Raw genomic sequence first — 19,512 nt, forward strand, 5'->3', positions numbered from 1 at the left:
AACACAAACGACTCGTATCGTTCAGAGTCGATTCTTTCTTTTGGGAGAAATGTATTTATTATGCACTTTCGATATACACTACAACCTTGGAGAATGTTTACATTCACAAACAGCGATATTACACACGGGATGAAAGGGAATATGTCAAAAACCACAATAGGGTCACTTCAATACTCCTTATTACTCAAAAAGCTGAATTAAAGGGATAGTTCACCTAAAAATTCAATTATCCCATGATTAACTCACCCTCAAGTCATCCTAGGTGTATATGACATTCATCTTTCAGCCGAATACAATCAGAGTTATATAAAAAATGTCCTGCCTCTTCCAAGCTTTATAATGGCAGTGAATGGCACCTGAGATTTTAAAGCCCCAAAATTTCTCCATCCATCATAAAAGTTATCCATATGGCTCCAGCTGGTTAATAAAGGCATTCAGAAGTGATGCATTTTTGTAAGAAAAATATCCATATTTATAACTTTTTCAACTATAATCACTTGCGTCCGGTAACTGGCCTTAGGCGATTCGAGTTCCAGCGGAAGAGTGATGTCTAAAGGGTTTATCTCTTTACTTTTACTATTACTTTTCATGCAGTCAAGCAGTATTTGTCCCAAAAAATATTTATACAAAAGCTTTTATTTTAAACGTATGTTTTAGAATTTCTGTTTGTAATGACTAATTGTACTGTACTAAACATTTTTTTTATTCCATACAAAATATTTTACAAAATTGCTAGAAAGTAAAAGCGATATGTCTAACCCATTTGTTTTCCAATTTTGAAGTTGGTATCACAAAAATGGAGGTTTTACCATGGCTAATATCAATCTAGCTTCCTGCAGTGTGCTACAAGTGTTTCAGTCACAGAGAAGCATTATAACAACTTTCAAAAATGTATCTAATATGATGAAACAAGCGCTCGTCTGTGGCATAATAACAGCTCAGCGAAATCAACGCCTTTTACAGTATGTAACCTAAAAAAATACATATTGTACCTTTAATCAAAAAAATCTTAATTTGTGTTTTTGATGATGATTGCGTGGGTTTGGAATGACATAGGGTGAGTAATTAATGACAGAAATGTCCTTTTTGGGTGAACTATCCCTTTAAGAAGTAGTCTGACCAACTAGCAATTAGTTTTACTTTTCAGATTGAAATTAGACCAATCTACCTTTTTATGCAACTGACTTAAATAAGACTACAACTCGTAAGACCCGTCTGAGCAGTTTATGCAACCGGTCACTTGGCTTTAATTAACTAATGATATGTTTACCCACATTCTTCATGTTGTTTTGATACTGTTTCTTAATGTCTCTTGGTTTAAAAGTGTAGTTACCTATCTCTCGCTGCAGGCCATGTGAGTGTGTTCTGGCTTCACGCCATTGCACAAGTGGTTTAGTCAGCAGACAGGGCGTGGAGGAAATTAAGACAAATGAGAAAAAAGAACATATGACAGACTTCATAGCTGCCAGATCACTTTGACAAATGATGCACCTACTGTAAAAACAAACAAACAAACAATGCAATCATTTGTCGCATCAATCAGGCAGGACTACGTTCTCATTTGAGCGTGTGAGGTTTTGAATTTGCCGGCCTGTTATTGGCTGACGGTGCGTGAGGGGCGGGGCTTCAACTCAAATCACTCACCGCTTGTGACTCCGAAGGCATGTAGTCTGACTGTCTGTGAACCGTGAAACGGTTGGAGTTTGTATGGAAACAAACGGCTGCCGTTTATTAACAAGGACAGCTTTTAAGTTTGAGGCTTTATTCTTTAGCTTGTACCTGGTTCGTGTTTTTAAGGGAGCATCTTCAAAGCATCCGAACCGTGACTTTCTTTAATGTATTCACAGTGAGCCCTTCTATTATGTGTGTATGACGGCTTATTTATCAATTATTTTACACTTTTATTTAATGAGCTAGCCATTCAAATCGTTAACAAAATGTCTGAGAAGATGTCAGAGAAGAGATACTCCAGCATGGATGAGTCCTCGCTCCGCAATCTGGTGAGTTCAACTCTCACAAATGTCACTTTTTTTAGTTATAACAGATTAGCTTTAGCGTCACTTTGGTTTTGGACAGGATTCTTTATTAATAATGCTAAACACAATGGTTCGTGCTTTATCTAGTGTTCACATCTGTGATAAAACTGCTCGTGTAAACATACATTTCGAGCACGTGCCATGTTGTAAAGCGGTTATAAATTAACGAGGTCCGTTTGAAAAGCTTCTTACAGTTAAACTGGAACAATAACAATGATGATGCTGTTGACAATAATTGCATTTATTTATTGTTTCCCGATACATTTAAGAAACTTGAATTTACTAAATAAATCATGATGTATGTTCATAGTAACAAAAACAAAACAAGCAAACATACTTAAAACATTTAAGCAATAATAAAAATGTTTTCGGTATCGTTCAGTTTTTATATCAGTGCATTTCTAGCTGGCAGACATGACATGATTTTGACAGATAAATGGTAAATTCTGAAATAAATATGTAATCTGCACATTTGAGAAATGTTTTTAATTATGTTCACTGACATGAGATAACATGAGTCTAAATAGTTTTAATAAATGTCCACTTTGCTGGCATTACATGACAGTACATGCCATGGAGATAGAGATGAGTGTGTATAAGGGATTGTTCACTCAAAATTAACTCAATCATTATTTGCTAATGCTCATGTTTTAAACCTGTAAGACTTTACTTCATCTTCAGAACACAAATTAAGATATTTTTAATGAAATCTGAGCTATTCCTGTCCCTCCAATGACCCAAAAAATGAATTACTCACACTCATGTTGTTCAGAACCTGTAAGACTTTCTTTCATTTTCTAAACACAAATTAAAATATTTTAATTAAATGTGAGCAACTTATGTCACAGCAACGCAATTAACACTTTGACGCTTCAAAAATTTCATAAAGCGATCGTAAAACTGAATCATATGAACTGAGCAGTTAAGTCCAAACTTTCTGAAGAGACACGATCACTTTATATGATGAACAGATTGAATTTAGGCTTTCATTCACAAACATTCTTCAACTCACACATTAGTTGTGGTAAACCAAAGCTCAAGCATGAGAACCAATGAGGTTCATTCTCGTGTTACGCATCATGTCTTAGCTTCAGCGAGAACCAGTGAGGTTCATTCTCGTGTTACGCATCACGTCACTAAGCAACTAAATTTTGATTCTTCAGAAAGTTCATAAAGAGATCCATAATCCATAAGAATTGAGCAAATTATTTTTTTGAAAAGACACAATGATGAACAGATTGAATTTAGGCTTTTTTTCACCACCAAACCTGCTTAGCGTTGGCATGCGAGAACAAACCTCTTGCAGAAGCTCAGATGTGATGCGTAACACTAGAATGAACCTCATTGGTTCTGCTGAAACTCAAACGTGATGCGTAATACGAGAATCAACCTCATTGGTTCTTGCTGAAGCTCAAACGCAGGGGTCTCCAAACTCGGTCCTGGAGGGCCACTGCCCTACAGAGTTTAGCTCCAACCCCAAATAAACACACCTGAACCAGCTAATCAGTGTCTTGCTAGGCCCTAGTAAGACTGATTAGCTGGTTTAGGTGTGTTTTATCAGGGTTGGAGCTAAAGTCTATAGGACAGTAGCTCTCCAAGACTGAGTATGGAGAACCCTGCTCAAACGTGATGCGTAACACAAGAATGAACCTCATTGGTTCTTGCTGAAGCTCAGATGTGATGCGTAACACAAGAATGAACCTCATTGGTTCTTGCTGAAGCTCAAACGTGATGCGTAACACAAGAATGAACCTCACTGGTTCTTGCTGAAGCTCAAACGTGATGCGTAACACGAGAATGAACCTCATTGGTTCTCACTGAAGCTAAGACATGATGCGTAACACGAGAATGAACCTCACTGGTTCTCGCTGAAGCTAAGACATGATGCGTAACACGAGAATGAACCTCACTGGTTCTCGCTGAAGCTTAAACGTGATGCGTAACACGAGAATGAACCTCATTGGTTCCTGCTGAAGCTCAAACGTGATGCGTAACACGAGAATGAACCTCACTGGTTCTCGCTGAAGCTCAAACGTGATGCGTAACATGAGAATGAACCTCATTGGTTCTCATGCTTGAGCTTTGGTTTACCACAACTAATGTGTGAGTTGATGAATGTTTGTGAATGAAAGCCTAAATTCAATCTGTTCATCATATAAAGTGATCGTGTCTCTTCAGAAAATTTGGACTTAACTGCTCAGTTCATATGGATCAGTTTTACGATCGCTTTATGAAATTTTTGAAGCGTCAAAGTGTTAATTGCGTTGCTGTGACATAAGTTGCTCACATTTAATTAAAATATTTTAATTTGTGTTTTGAAAATGAAAGAAAGTCTTACAGGTTCTGAGTGTGAGTAATACATTTTTTGGGTGAATTAACCCTTTGATAATAGGATTGTTTGCGTAATGTAGCAGTTTCAGGCGGTTCTCAAGGCATTTTACAAGCTGAACGGACACAATATACATACTACAGACACAACAGAGCATGAGTCAGCAGCGTACGCTAGAGTGATGGCACAGATCTGTGTGTGTGTGTGTGTGTGTGTTTGAGATCCGCCAGACAGTCCAAACAGAAGGAGTAGGAGTGGAAAAATGAAATATCCAAACAAGAAGTCACACATAACACAGCTTGAGTCAGCGTGTGCAATATAAGACAGACAGATGAGGTGTGAAGCAGCAGGAAGTACAGGGCTCTACGCTAACTTTTTTCTTGAGGAGCACTTGTGCTCCTAATTAAAAAAATTTAGGAGCACAGTCAAAAATTTAGGAGCACATTCTAATCCATCAAACACATTCCAATTATAACTTTCCCATTACAGGACGATATTTGTCCTTTAATGTCCAGGGTCATTTTTACCATTATAAGAGCAATGTTTTCTAATCTTATTAAATGTATGCCTCATCTATCAATTTCTTAAATTCAACATAATTCTGACATTATATTATCATTAACTTCTGAGAGTACAGCACAAATACACACAAAAAGCAGAACTGGACTTCATACTATCAAACACCTATGCATTTAATGCATGAGTTAATGTTGTATGAATGTTTTACATATACGTTTTTGAATTTAGAAATATGGAAATACAAATTAAACTTTAAAAGTTTAATATTTTAAATAAAAAAAGTCCATGCAAAGTATAAATATGAAAATAAAAACCGCCAGTAGGTGGCGGCAAGTCATTCAGTCAATAGTTCAAAACACAAGATTCATTTGAATCGAATCGCTTGGAGATGCGAATCAGTTCTGGTGAGGCTTTGATTTTCACAAATAGACAGTGTTGTGGCTAAAATGTTGTTACTTAATATCAACTTGTCTATTAGATTTTTGTACGAGATCAGTATCACACATGCAATCAAGCCAATACTCGGAGCAGAGGAAGAGCAGAAATAAAAAAGACTAGGTCATTTAAGTACAACAGTGACAGGGGGTTCACATTGTTATAAAGGCAAGATTTTAATCGTAATTTGTATCATTACACTTGCAGGAGTTAGAAAAACAGAACGCATTCAAATAATTATTGAAAGAAAAATAAAATCCATGTGCGCATTTAGAAAAAGAGATGGTAAAATAAATACAACACCTGTCTCTGCAACAGCACAGATTTCTCCTTCAGTCTGTGCAATACATCCGCGTGTTCCTTGCCATACCATGCTTCTGTTTGTCCAACCTTCATATGAATGAACTGAAAACTTTTGCTTATTTCACTCTTCTGCGCGCGCCACGCACAGTCCATAACACCAGCTACAACTTGGTCATTGCTATCCTGCCTGTAAAGTGAGGCTGTTTAAAACATGTATCGCAGTTCGTTTAACATCTCAACTGACTTGAATTGAATCGTCACACATTTGAATCGATTTTCAAACGGCTGCGACTGAATCGCTACATCCCCAATTATAAGACCTGATTCACTCGAAGAACAAACTAGTGTGACGTAATTTTGAACAAAATCAGAGCAAAATTAAGTTTAGTAGGGGTGTCACAGTATATCACACTACAAAAATGCAACAATATATTGTGGATGGTGACAGTCTGTATGATGTATTCACCCCAAATGAAAAAAAAAGTATAGTTGAGTTTTAGTTTTAGAACTACATTAAACTACTATCCGCTTGTTCAGTCGTGACGTAAGGAACGCTGTTTCTGGGTCCAAGCCTCAACTCGTTTCACTTGAGAATGCCATCGACGCCCCTTTATGAGCGCTATTTTTTTCATATTAAACATCAAATATTTAAAAAATGGAAACATTTTAAATACTTACAGTCTACACAACATTCTCTATGGTCACAGCGTTACAGACATTAATATTTTAACGATTTATAAAAGATGAATCACTGTCTAGCCATCTGGAATTTTGGTGTGGAGAAAAAGGTTATTATTATAACTTTTTTTGTAGTATTACACAACATTGTGTGTGTGTGTGTATTAGCACCGTTTGTAGTTTTTCTTGTGGTATAAGATAGAGCGCTTTGACTCGGAAGCGCTGCCGCGTGACGTCAGCCTTAACAACCGGATATAAAATATTCAATATAATGTATAATAATGCAATGGGGGAATATTTGTGGGTTGTGATGTCAAATGTATTAGGTTACCAGTAAAAATGGGCCTACATATTTTTTTAAAATCTAGTCAGTGACAGTACAAGCATATGATATCTGACTAAAATAATTGTGTATTTCAGCTTCAGACTGATGAATATTTTTATTCTGGTGTCACCGTTGAGCTGTGCGTTGGGTTACCAGCACCAAGTCCAAGCCTATTCATTTCCACCTGCAATATATTACCAATGACATGAGGTAGGGCTGGACGATATGGCCAAAATTATTGTCCAGCCCTAACATGAGGGTATCGTTACACCCCTGTCGTTTGGAGATTGTTTCTGGAATTTGAAACGGCTTGCCAAAGCTTACTTTCTGGAATGGTTTGTTCAGGCCGTAAACCCCTTCATGGTATTGGTCCATGGTGATTACGTAATAGGTGGGTGTGGCTCTGAGGCTCTGCCTTTTTTCACGTGGAAATCCTCTCTGGTTTGTTTTTCTGTTTAGTCTTTAGAGGTCAGACATGAGTAAAAACAAGAGCCGCTTCATAGCAGAAACTGAAGTTGTAATTCTATTTGACAGCGACACTGACTTAATACTGTAAAAAGTATATTGTGATATACTTAATACTGTAAAGCTTCTTGTTTTTAAAGCAATCTATTGTATAAAGTGTTTTATAAATCAATATGACGTAACTGGAGAACTTGTGCAAACATCTACATCACCATGTTCAGATACTTTCTTATCTGATGTTTTCTCACTGATGTTTTTGTTGTTGAGTGGAAACCGAATGCATATTTCCATATTGATCTAAACGTCGCTCCCATTTGCGTGGGAGGCGCTGAGATGTTTGCTAACACTATACCGCAGCTTGCATATTTCAAACTTCTTTTTACCCCTAAGCGAAGTGACAAAAATTTGCTGTGCGTATATACGGGCCTGTATCTGTTCCAAGTGAACAGCAGCCACAGCAAGACCATAAAAACTTGTCTTAAAAAAAAAAAGAAAGACATCTGACTGGTTTCTGTTGAGTCAGTGCAGTGGCGGTCCTGACTAACATGGTGCCCTAGGCGAGATACGAGGTACTTGGAAGGGAACAAATCATTTCCAATGAAAGTGGTGTGTGAAAGGGAGAACAGTTGGGAATGTGGGAGCAGCGTAGACAACAATGATGTCCAATACAACTGCCTATATCCGGAGGATCTGACACTGGAGTGACAGCATTACAAAGGGCAATGTTGGTAAAAACCACTGCATTCTACGTTTGGGAATGCACCAAAAAAAGTTTTCATATATTATAAGCTATGTGTGGAAAACATCCATGAGAATAAAAACAAAAACATTCTGCAGCTGAACAAAATTGGATTAACTTGAGTTGTGGCCCAGTTATCAATGTACTCTGCGTGTGTGGGCATAATACTGAAGAATTCTGGTTTATTACAAAGATAAGACCCATATTTATTCAATTCTGCCAGTGGAATTTCTTATTCATTTGCAGTTATGGAATATATTACATGATGCACCAATATGAGTACAACATTAGTTTTGTAACGTTCAAACCCCTACATAAGATAAGTCCTAAAAAAAAGTAATTTAATGTAATGTCATAATTTTTATACCTAATACACAATTACATGTCATTTGTCCAAATGCATTTTTCAGTCCCTACAAATTGGTAATTCAAGTAGGGACTCAAATATAGAAAAGATCTTACCTTTCAAATAACTAAACATGCCACTGCACGTTCAAGTAATGTTAAATTGACTACAGATTAAAATCTATATGAGAGGTTTGTTAATTAGTGCTTTGGTGTTTCACCGACCAAATTGCCGTAGAGATTTATCTATCACAAAAAACTTTGACTTATTTACTGCGTCCCTAAAGTAATTACAGCATATGCCAACATGCACAAACAGCTTCTGAAAAGAGTTTGGTTGCGAGTTTGAATGTGGTTTCAAAGCTCGCTGACAATGTGACAACAGAAAACTCCCAATGAAGGACAGCGTCACAAATTCCCAAAGAGTTGAATAATCACTTCGAGTCATGAGCTTCATAAAGCTACATTGTAAGGCATGGGTTAAACCATCAGTGCATAAGGACTCATAACACAGAGCACAAAACCTGCATTCACAGCAACAGGGAAAAATAAATACCATCCGTTTTTTCCTTCCACCATTATTTTTCAATACATAGCTACGTTTACAGAAAGGGCACCCCATTGGAAAAATCAGGTCATGCCAGCATGAGGCGGTTTGGCTAATTAACTACCACTAGCTGCTACATAGTTTGTTGGTGGTTGTTGGGTCTCAACCAGCTTAACTAGCTTGAACAAAATAAACTATAAGGTTTACCTATAGTCCCCACCAGCTTTTAGAGAATTTAGACCAAATATCACCCTAAAATGACCAGCTTTATCCTGCTAGAAACTAAAAAAAATAGGGATGTCAAATATACAAGTAGTTTGGTATCAAGTCAATTCAATACCCTAGTGCTGTCTCTTGCTCTAATGCAGCTTCACATGGGAAGTATTGTAAAATGGGCATTTTGATCAAATGTATTTGACTGTGTTATCAAAGTGAACAGTCAGTCTGTTTTAAAGGGATAGCTCACCCAAAAATGGAAATTCTGCTCACCCTCGAGTTGTTCTAAGCCTGTGTGAATTTCTTTCTTCCAAACAGTTGATAATCCCTATTGACCTCCATGGTATTTTTCTTCCGTACTAAGGGGGTCAATGGGGTCCATCAACTGTTTGGTTACTGACATTCTTCAAATGATCAAGTTTAGAACAACTTGAGGGTGAGCAAATGATGACCGAATTGCCATTTTTGGGTTGAACTGTCCCTTTTAAATTGGTGGAATGTAAATAGTGTGTGTAAGTGGAAAAACACTCACCATTCATCCTAAGTTCCTCATTATTACTTTAGCTGAAATGGCAACATGGCATTGGTTTAACTTAATTTGTTAATTGTTATGCATATGCCTATTTAATGTAATAATTTTGGTATAGAGACAGAGCACATTTAGGCAATGCCCACATGGGGGGGCAATCCAACACTCTCCATTGCGTGAATGGAATAATGTCTAAAAGCGGATATGTGACAAGGTGTGCAGTAACCAAGCTAAAAAAAAAGCCTGTCGACCCCCCAAAAAACGAGCGTTTAAGGTGACAAAAGTGGATATAGGCAATAAGATGTGAAGCTTCAACAGATAGAATGGGTCAATCAATTTTGAAAAAGAAAAAAAAAACACATTGGGTTTTGGCTCTTTATTTTAGCTTGTTTTCTGTACACCTTGTCACTTATCAGCACATTGTTCGTTTTTTTGTAATAAGTCATTACAATACAAAAGTCAGGTTTTCAGATTATGATGTGTGTCGCTCTGTTGCTATTGGTATATTGCATACTTGAAGTTAAAAGGTGTGTCCTACTGTGCAAAAACTGTTCTTTCAAGATGTTCCTGTAATCTGAAATTTATAACAACTGCTAAACAAATTCATTTATGTGTAGTAGTGTTGTCAAAAATATCGATTTTTCGATATATATCGATACTGGAATATCTGAAACGATACGATTCTCAGTTTTTACAGTATCGATATCAGCTGCGCTCTCCTCTCTGACCGTCAGCGAGTTGACACACACACCGGCATATTCTCCCTCAGCCCGGTTAACCTCTGAGCACGGCGAAGCGGGCGAACGCGCGTTCTGCTGGACTTTTTCCTCATAACAGTGTGTTAGTGTTAGTGAGTGATCGGTCTGAATTTCGCGCGGGATTGCACATAAATTAATTCTACTAATCCCCGCAGATTTCATGCTCCACATCTGAAGCGCACACACACATAGCCTACCGTAATAAAGCCGCCTCTGACATGATACAAGTGCAAACATTTGCTTCCTTTTCCAGCTTATTATTGGTCAAATACACTCAAAGAATTATCAGTGCACATCTGGAAGAGTATTAATGTAAGCACAGTCGCAAACAGTTCAGGAAGAACGAGTAACAGGAGCAGTGTTTAAGATCCATGCGTCTGTTAGTCTTAAAGGGACCGCAGTCATTTGTTATTCAAACTACAAAAAGACAAACGATCACACTGCTCTTGACTGATCAACTTGTGTAACTTTAATAGTTTCATCTGTACGCTATTGAATTTTTTACAAAGAACATTATTCAATGTTGTTTTAAATGTAATTACTACACTGTAAAAAATGTATTGTCAAATTAACAGTAACTTACTGGCAACAATTATCCAGTAGTTGCTGTATTTTATTCAACAGTAAAATTACTGTAATACTAACTACAGTAGTATTAAGCATACCGTAAAATTAAAAACATTATTTTACTGTATTTTTACCATGTTGAAGTACAGTATTACACTGTTGATTTTTATTAATACTGTATAGTAGTATACAGTTATGAAATGTTATTTTTATTTTATTTTATAGTGCTGCTTTGTAACCGGTAGAATATGTAGAAAATTTACTTTTAAAGGCAAATAGAAAAAGAACAATTGAAGCTTTAACTGCACAAGGTTTATTGTTTATTTTGAAACATATTTTTAATACATTAGTAATAATAATGTAATATAATACAACAATTAAAAACAAGATTTATGAAAAATGTATAATTTAACCAGTGAACAACTGGTTACATTTCATCATGTAAAAATGATCCTGAACAGGTAAAAAAAAGAAAAATAGACAGGTTAAGATGAAGGCCAGGTGAGGGAAAAAGTGGGAGCAACAGCACTTCTGATAATCCTGCAACGAAAGATAAGCACAAATCAATCAGTGGCAAGACATACAACTAATAATCAAAAAACCTTTTTAGGGGAAATAATTTTGTGCCATTAATTGCAGCGGAATATCATAAATCAGCATAATTTTGTCTGATATTAACATTTGTCAATGTGTTTTTTATAATTATTTGAAAATTAGAAAAGGATATGTTTGCTGTGCTGGGTTAGTAGTACCTGGCTGGTTTGTCATGGGTAAATATCACACTAAAACTGCAGTTAGCATCAAATATGTCATGTTGAGTGGTTTATTATAACTTATTCATTCAAGTTCAAAACTGCTGATTCTCTTAGAAACAAAGCAAGTGGCGGTTTTAATAATAAATTATTAAATCGTTCACTCAAATGATTCGTTCAAAAACAGATTTATTCAGGAACAAAACACTGCAGTGTCGCTTTAATAAGCTCTGCTCCGGCTTGGTTAAAACGTTTTTTTGTAGAAAAAGAGCAAAAACAGACACACTCATGTCTAAAGTGTAATTTATCACTTTATGTAATTTATTAATATTTTTTTTGGACTGTTGTTTAAAATCTATTAAATTATCATCACATTATTGGGGAAAACGTCTCTCTCGCTTTTGTGATATCACGTATTTTAAACTTTCAATGCGTCCCCCACCCCACCCACTTGAGTAACCAAGTCAGAACAACAATTACGATATTATAGCAGACAATAATGTAAATGTCACACCTAGCTTTGTCTTTGGGGAAAAAATGGACTTTTGAACGCTTCCCTCAGTCCAGATAGACAGTCCAGATAGACTGAGGTAACCTTAAATGAGCGCGCAACTGCACAAGGTCCTGGCAGATCGCCAGTTCAGGTCATTAAAGACGTACAGAATAAAGTTGTGATTTACACGATAATAAGCGCGAATAAATCGATAAGAGCAATCGAAAAATTTTTTTTAACAATAATCCGAGTCCAAACCTGTGGTATCAGATTTCAGTTTCAATTCCAAACCCTAATGAACGCGCAGGCGCTGGTAAATGGCAAAAAGATTCATGTTAAATTATTCTGACCTTATAAGAGTATGCAATAAATCACATTTAACCTTACTAATCATGTAACGTTAGGCTATAAGCTTTCAACATGAAGGAAATCCGCTCTTGCCTTACATACGTTAATATAGAACATGCCGTGGGCAGTTCTTATTTAAACTAACGGTAACCTGTTACTGATCATTTGATTGCATTAAAAATATATAAAGATTCATCACTAACCAGATATTTATGGCGAACACTTTGCTGACAGAGACAACGACGCGATGCGGCCTGCGCTCTCAAAGTTGCTCAGGGAACTGAAGAGAGTTCTTCTTCATAAAATGGCAGCTTGATGTTATTTTTCGCGGTCATTTCGTACTACTGTATTTAAATGAACAGTATCATGTCCCGAACTACATTGTACACAGCGTATAGCAAAATTTTGAGAAATAAATTCAATATCTAAATCGTGGTCAGCTATTCTAAATAATTTTAAATTATTAGAATCCATATAAATACAAATGCTACTTACCAGACGAAGTTCCAGGTCGGCAGAAAAGACTGATGATGCACTGTCACGACAGAAAATCTTTCAAATGGCCTCTTGTGCACCAGCACCCCCCACTGACATAAATGAAGACTGTTAATAGTCACCCAGTCCTGAAAATGTTTTATTTGTAGGCGATTTTACCTGCAGAATTGTGTGTTGTGTTTTTCGCGGTCAATTTGCACTGCTGTATTTAGATTTACAGTAGCTGATAATTTCCCAGAATGCACTGGAAATCTACAGTAAAATACTGTGAACTGTGTACACAATACATAACTGTTGAAAATACAAAATAATACTGTGAAAGCAACAAAATCTACAGTAACATAATGTAAATGTGTTATACAGCAAGACACTGTTGAGAAAACAGCATAATACTGTGAAAACAACAGAAATCATTTACAGTGTATGCATTTTTTTAATTCAGTTTCTTATCTGAATGTTAGACCTACCTGAAAAAATAAAGCAGTCTGTTTAATTTGTATCTTCTATTCTATTGTATTTATTTGTGCTATTGTTTGTAATCTGTTTATTTGTTCTTATTTTATTACTGTTTACTCCTCTTTTTTAATTCAATTTACCTTTCGAAATCAAGCTTTTTTGTGCTGTGTGTAATCTATTGCAACACAATTACCCCATTGTAAAAAATACATTGAGATAGCAAAAATTTGTGAGATAATTTTAATAGTAATTGATCAATTGATCAATAATTGTTCAAATCAAAACGATGCCCAACCCTAAGGAACATGCTGACCACATGAATTTTTTGTAATAAATAACAATGAATAATAACAAGTTCTGTTGTCATATTAAGCATCTTATTTATTTATTTTTTTACTGTGGTATCGATTTAGTATCAATATATCGATATTTTAGTCTGATATCGTATCGAAGTCATAATTTTGGTATCGTGACAACACACTAATGTGTAGTTCTGAACTGAACAGAGATTGAGAGTGCATTGAATTCCCACCTCTATTGTACTTCAAATAACACAACTACCCCCAAATCTCCCCCTTCAAATATTTTCCACTCTCCCCTGTTCAGAATGTTTGGATGTCACTGAGACACGATTCCACAAAGGTCAGAAGTGTCACAGTCCCTCATGGCTTGTGGAAAATGTGGAGGTTTCTCCAACTTTCTTGTTGACTGACTATAGGGCTTATTTTTAGTTTTTGTAGAAACGCATGCAAAATGTGTGTACGGTATAATCACTTAATAAAGAAGCATTTTGTTCAAGGTTGTGAAGTTTCAATTAGTTTTTTATTAGATGTGTTTATTTGTCTTGATAGTTCTCTTAAACTTGAATGAAGGCATTTCCTGATAACATCCCAAAGGACTCTATAATCTGTTTCTGTTTGTTGCACTTGGAGGCTGAACACAATTGTCATTTAAGTCTGTAGTGTCAATCTTAGTTATATTTTCTTTCCTTCTGGGTGACCTTTATTTATTTTTTTAAACAACACAATGATCAATCATCTCATTCTCATCAATCTCCTTAATGCTAAAATGTAGGAGTTGATCAGATTATTAATGTCTAAATATAGGTTGTTATATTTTTGTCATTGTTATGTTTGTCATGCGCTGCGCAGACTGACAACGTTCTCATCCCCCGTCCAAAGGGATTGTTGGTGATGGCTTTACATGTGGTAGACCCTTTGGTTTTAAATAGCCATGCTAATAAAATTATTTATATTTTGTCGAGTGGCATGATTATTAGCCAGCATGGACAAGATGACCGATGTCATGGATGGTCTGCAGTGCAAAATCTGATCAAATGGGTATTGACCGGAAAATAATGGTCATGTTTGTTTATTATTTTATCTACGGCACATAGATTCAAATAAATTGAGGCCGAGAAAGAGATAGTAAAGATTTTTGGTTAAATTACAGTGAAGTTATCACTTCATTGCTGACAAATATAATGTAGCTTTCAGTATGAAGCTCAACTCACGGGGCAGAGGTTGAAAACCAGCTCCTGAATGTTTCTGTGTGCGTGCAATTCCTTTCTTTTTTCTATCTTTGTGGGCAAACGTGTCGCCTTCGTCTTGGTATTCGAAGGGAAATCGTATATATACGTGTTTAGATGTTGGTCAAATGTCCAGATATTGTATATGTATCTGATTTTAAACCACATTTGGAAATAGCTTGGATCAGATGAGAAAAAGAACGGCTCTTGTACAGACTGTGTTTTCACGTGTGCAACAAATTCTGATTTGTCAGATTGGTTTTTTTGTGCCAGTGTAAACACAGCCTTTAAGACCAAACGCACGGATCCATTATACTGATACGCATCCGATTTACACCCAACTGTTTAATTTTCCTTGAGACATTACAGACAATGTTTATGTGAATACTCCAGACAATGAGCATTTTGACATAATTGCGTGTGTGTTCAACCACTCAAGCACAATAAGACGTGAAAGAGAACTGAATTTGCGATCGCATGCTGAAAGATGCGGCTTTCTGTGCATTTCGTCTGTTACATTGAATGCTTTCACTGCTAATTGTGCTTAAAGGACAACTCCGGTGGGAAATGACCCTAGAGGTAATTAACAGATGGTACTGAGTAGATCGTTCTCTGGGATGCGTTTCCATTAAAATCAAATGTAAACAGTTTTATCTCTAAAAACAGATTCGTTTATAACGCTTGTCTATGGAGAACAGGTTAAGTGAAATTAAATTGCTAGTTAATACCACTAACAAGGCTCAAAATAGCCTCACACTAACACGGCAGCATAATGAGGGTCCCTATGTGCAAACCGAAGCATTGAGAACTTTGTAAGTGTACAAACAGTTTAATAAGAAGATACTTTATAAAGACAGTGCATTACGCGTTTACAGACAGCAGCCATCTTGGAAAACTCATGACGAGTCGAGCCACGAACGCTGTGCTAAGTGAGCTGATCGATAGGAATTAAGTTTGTGAAATGTAATTACATGGACATTTTTATTTATTTATTTTCTCTGTCGCGTTCAGTGCTTTCTTTCGGAAACAACGGACCATATGAGATTCCACGTCACAGTTCATCACTTAGCAGAGCGTTTGTGGCTCGATGAGTCGAGACTGTTTTCCAAGATTGTGCCTGTCCGTAAATGCGTAACGTACTGTCTTTATAAAGTATCTTCTTATTAAACTGTTTGTACTCTTACAAAGTTCTCAATGCTTTGGTTTGCATGTATGGACCCTCATTATGGTACCGTGTTAGTGTGAGGCTATTTTAATCCTTGTTAGTGGTATTAAAGCGTTACTTCAGCGATTAGCATATGGCTTTGTATCAGTAGAAACCCTGTAGTATATTCAAATGATCGTGCAAAAAATTATTTCACATTTCTACTACATTAATGACCCAGTTTATATACAGATTCATCTTCCCAGCACTGAAGTAAACCCCTTTAACTATCCATTTAATTTCACTTACCCTGTGCCCCATAGACTAGTGTTAAAAGCTAATCTGTTTTTAGAGATAAAACTCTTTACATTCGATTTTCATGAAAACGCATCCCAGAGAACGATCTTCTCGGTAACCATCTGTTAATTACCCCTAGGGTCATTTTTCACCGGAGTTGTCCTTTAATAACACTTTTTAACATTGAGCATGTCCCAAATTCAGAGAGAGGCAGCTTTCTGAGTTGCTTTTCAGGATATATTGGGTTTATATCATCAAACACGTCCCGCTCTTTATATTCTCATTCATGCGTTTCATCATTCTGAAGTTTCAATAGTGCTATGAGACACGTATATATTTACATACCACGATATAGCTTAGACATTTTATACCATGGGAATGATATATATGTGGTCATAGTGCCCAGCCCTTCTCTGATGCTTCAAAAAGTTTGGCTGAGCTTATGTTTACCATCTTTGATGTGTTTTATGGATGTGCATTGAATGATGTTTATATGTGAATAAAAGTTTAAATTAAATATGTTTATCAAAATGCAACAAAACCACTCAATATGTATAGATGAGATTTTTGATGTCTTTATGAAGTGCAAAAGTCCTTTTCAATGGAGGGACACAAGTTTTATTAAAAAGATTTTCATTTATTTTAAAGTAAAATGAAAGTTTGAAATGACATAAGGATGATTAATGGATGATAAAATTTTCACTCTTGGGTGTACTAGCCCTTTAAACTTTGGCGTGTGGACAAACCCACTTCACATCGCCAGAACAGTCACTTAATTAAATCAAATGGTTTCGCCCAACAGACTTTTGGAAAGAACACTTCTGATCAGTGAGGATCTTTCTTTTTCACATCCTGTCTGTGGATAATGGAGCATCTGGTCTTTATATGATTCATGTTGTCATGTGACTTGACATCTGCTGCCTGTGACTGCTCCGGTGCTGGGATGAGATAATAAAGGAAGTTTGATTGAGATTGCAGGAACAGGATTGGAAGTATCGGCCAGGATAGTCAGGATATTTATTTATTACGTATTTCTGAGCAGTCTGCTCAAAATTAGGGGAAATTTCCCAAATCTTCTGTGTTCTGTCGTCCATTGGTCAGGCAAACAGGTAGTCCCACCCCAAATCTCATGAGTCTTTAACACCAATGGCTAGTGACCTCTTCGATCCCTTCCACCCTTTTTTTTTTCTACAAAGAAAATAAAATTCCTGCAGAAGCATCTTAAAGTGATGTTGTTTTTTGCCGTTGGAATTGCTTGGGTGATCCATTTATTCTTTTTGTAGTAATCACTGATAAAACCAATGTATCCATTCACCATATGTGGCCATATGTGTCATCTTAATGGTACATTTAAAAAAAAATTGAGATCAATACATCATTGTGAGCTTTCCTTTGATATGCGGGTTGTTAGGCTAGGACTACGGTTGTGCCATTGTGATGCCATGCCCCACGTTGTGAGTCTTGCGAGTGCGACACACACTAATCCTAGTCTCTTCTATAGTTAACCTAAAAACGTTGCTGGTATTTCCCTGTAAATTAAATTGAGAATATAACTAATGCATATATGCTATTTTAAATACTGTAGTCAATGCCAGAGACGGGCGGTGTTAGTCTGTGAAAATACCATGTCAGGCAGGCTACACAAATATTGATCTTGACATTGTTAGCCTCTGGTCTTTTTTACATGTCTTACACTGTACATTTAACTTAAAATATTTATTTTTGTACATGAAAACAGCCCTTATAAATTAATTAGTAGCCTATTGTAGTGTCTCAGGAAGTCTTGCTCATTGTCATATCGCTCTTCTGTGGCAGTTTAAGATAAAACCTGACTTAAGCCAACGTCAAATAACTTTTGTCCGGTTAATTCTTTTAAATACAATGGCCATAATGTCAAATCAAATCAAATAATGAAAGTGATTCTGATAACACATTTATTAAAGCATAGAAGAACAACAAATCAAGAACAAGAAAACGGGAACAACACTCAGACCGAAACTCTGGATTTACATTTCACTTATAATTAGGAGCACAATTAAGTTTTTGTTGTGCAAAGCATAGCATAGGATACAAAATAAATTGTTTTGCAAAGTGAAAAAAATATTGTAAAGTGGTCATATGAACTACACAAATAAAGGTTTAAAAAACAATATGCAAAATCAATATTGAGCTCTGTAACGGATTGCGAAAAGTCTAATATCTTTCATCATAGACCATGTTTAAATTTCAATGTTTCTTCGATGGAAAGTGCGGATAAGACATTAGTTGGGTTAGTAAAATACCAAATTATAGTTTTTAAGTAGAAAATAGTATTTATGTAAAGAGATAAAGTAAAATCCTTAGCAATGCATATTACTATTAGGGCTGGGTATCGATTCGGATGTTTCGATTCGATTTCGATTCACAAGCCCTCAAATCGAATCGATTTTGGATTCTTGATTCACCTCAAATGAATATAGATTTAATACAAATACTATAGTTATTTATAAAAAGGAACAGTGAACATAAATGTGTAATTAAAAAGAAATGAAGAGCCATAAACCTGTATATTAAAGGTGCCATGTGTAAAAATGTAGGTAAAAATATCCAAAAAATTACCTACATGCATCAAAATAATGAGAAGAAATAAGGGGGCGATGATGTCATTCAAAAATGTCAAGTTGTAGTGCTGCAGAGATATCAACCTTAATTAGCAGTAGCATTACTCGCCCCGGCCCGACAGGTATCGCAATACCAGTCTCGGCCATGGGAGGCAGTATGCGGGCAACATAACCACCAGCCAACCTGTACTTGAACCTGATGTCAATCGTGTGGAAAGTACAGCACACTACTTGATTTCAGTTCGGGGAAGAGAGTGGACGGATGGCCGAAGCCCTTGGCCCCTTAAACGTATCTGATATGATAAAAATAGCTGTTTTTACCTGACAGGAAAAAGCGGAAGTGCCCCGTCCCGTCATAATAAAAGTCACGGTACTCGCGAGCCGTTTAGAATAGGCGCCCTCCAGTGGACGAAAAGTTGCATAGTGCACCTTTAAACTTTTTATTTTAGGTACACCTTGATTTTGATGCAACTTTATTCAAAACATTTTTATGTGAGAATAATTGCATGGACATTTGATTTATTTATTCTAAAACATAAAAGGGATATTGGATGATTTTTTTTTGCAGTTTTCTGTACACGACAAGCTTTTCTTGCGATTTTGTCGCC

General features: G+C 36.2%; 1 protein-coding gene across 4 annotated transcripts in view; it reads left to right on the forward strand.

Moving 5' to 3' along the window:
- The first annotated feature begins 1,629 nt into the window (after window positions 1-1,629).
- The window catches only part of smtnb (smoothelin b), a 98,534-nt gene continuing 80,651 nt past the window's right edge, over window positions 1,630-19,512 (forward strand). For 2 of the 4 annotated variants that reach the window (XM_067437613.1, XM_067437615.1), the window contains exon 1: window positions 1,630-2,000. In XM_067437613.1, coding sequence (XP_067293714.1) covers window positions 1,938-2,000 — 63 coding nt within the window. In that variant the 5' untranslated portion in view covers window positions 1,630-1,937. The remainder of the gene's footprint in view (window positions 2,001-19,512) is intronic. The other 2 variants (XM_067437614.1, XM_067437616.1) reach the window with 1 other exon arrangement.

This window comes from Pseudorasbora parva, chromosome 3, assembly GCF_024679245.1.
Source record: "Pseudorasbora parva isolate DD20220531a chromosome 3, ASM2467924v1, whole genome shotgun sequence".
In the NCBI taxonomy this organism is placed as follows: domain Eukaryota; kingdom Metazoa; phylum Chordata; class Actinopteri; order Cypriniformes; family Gobionidae; genus Pseudorasbora; species Pseudorasbora parva.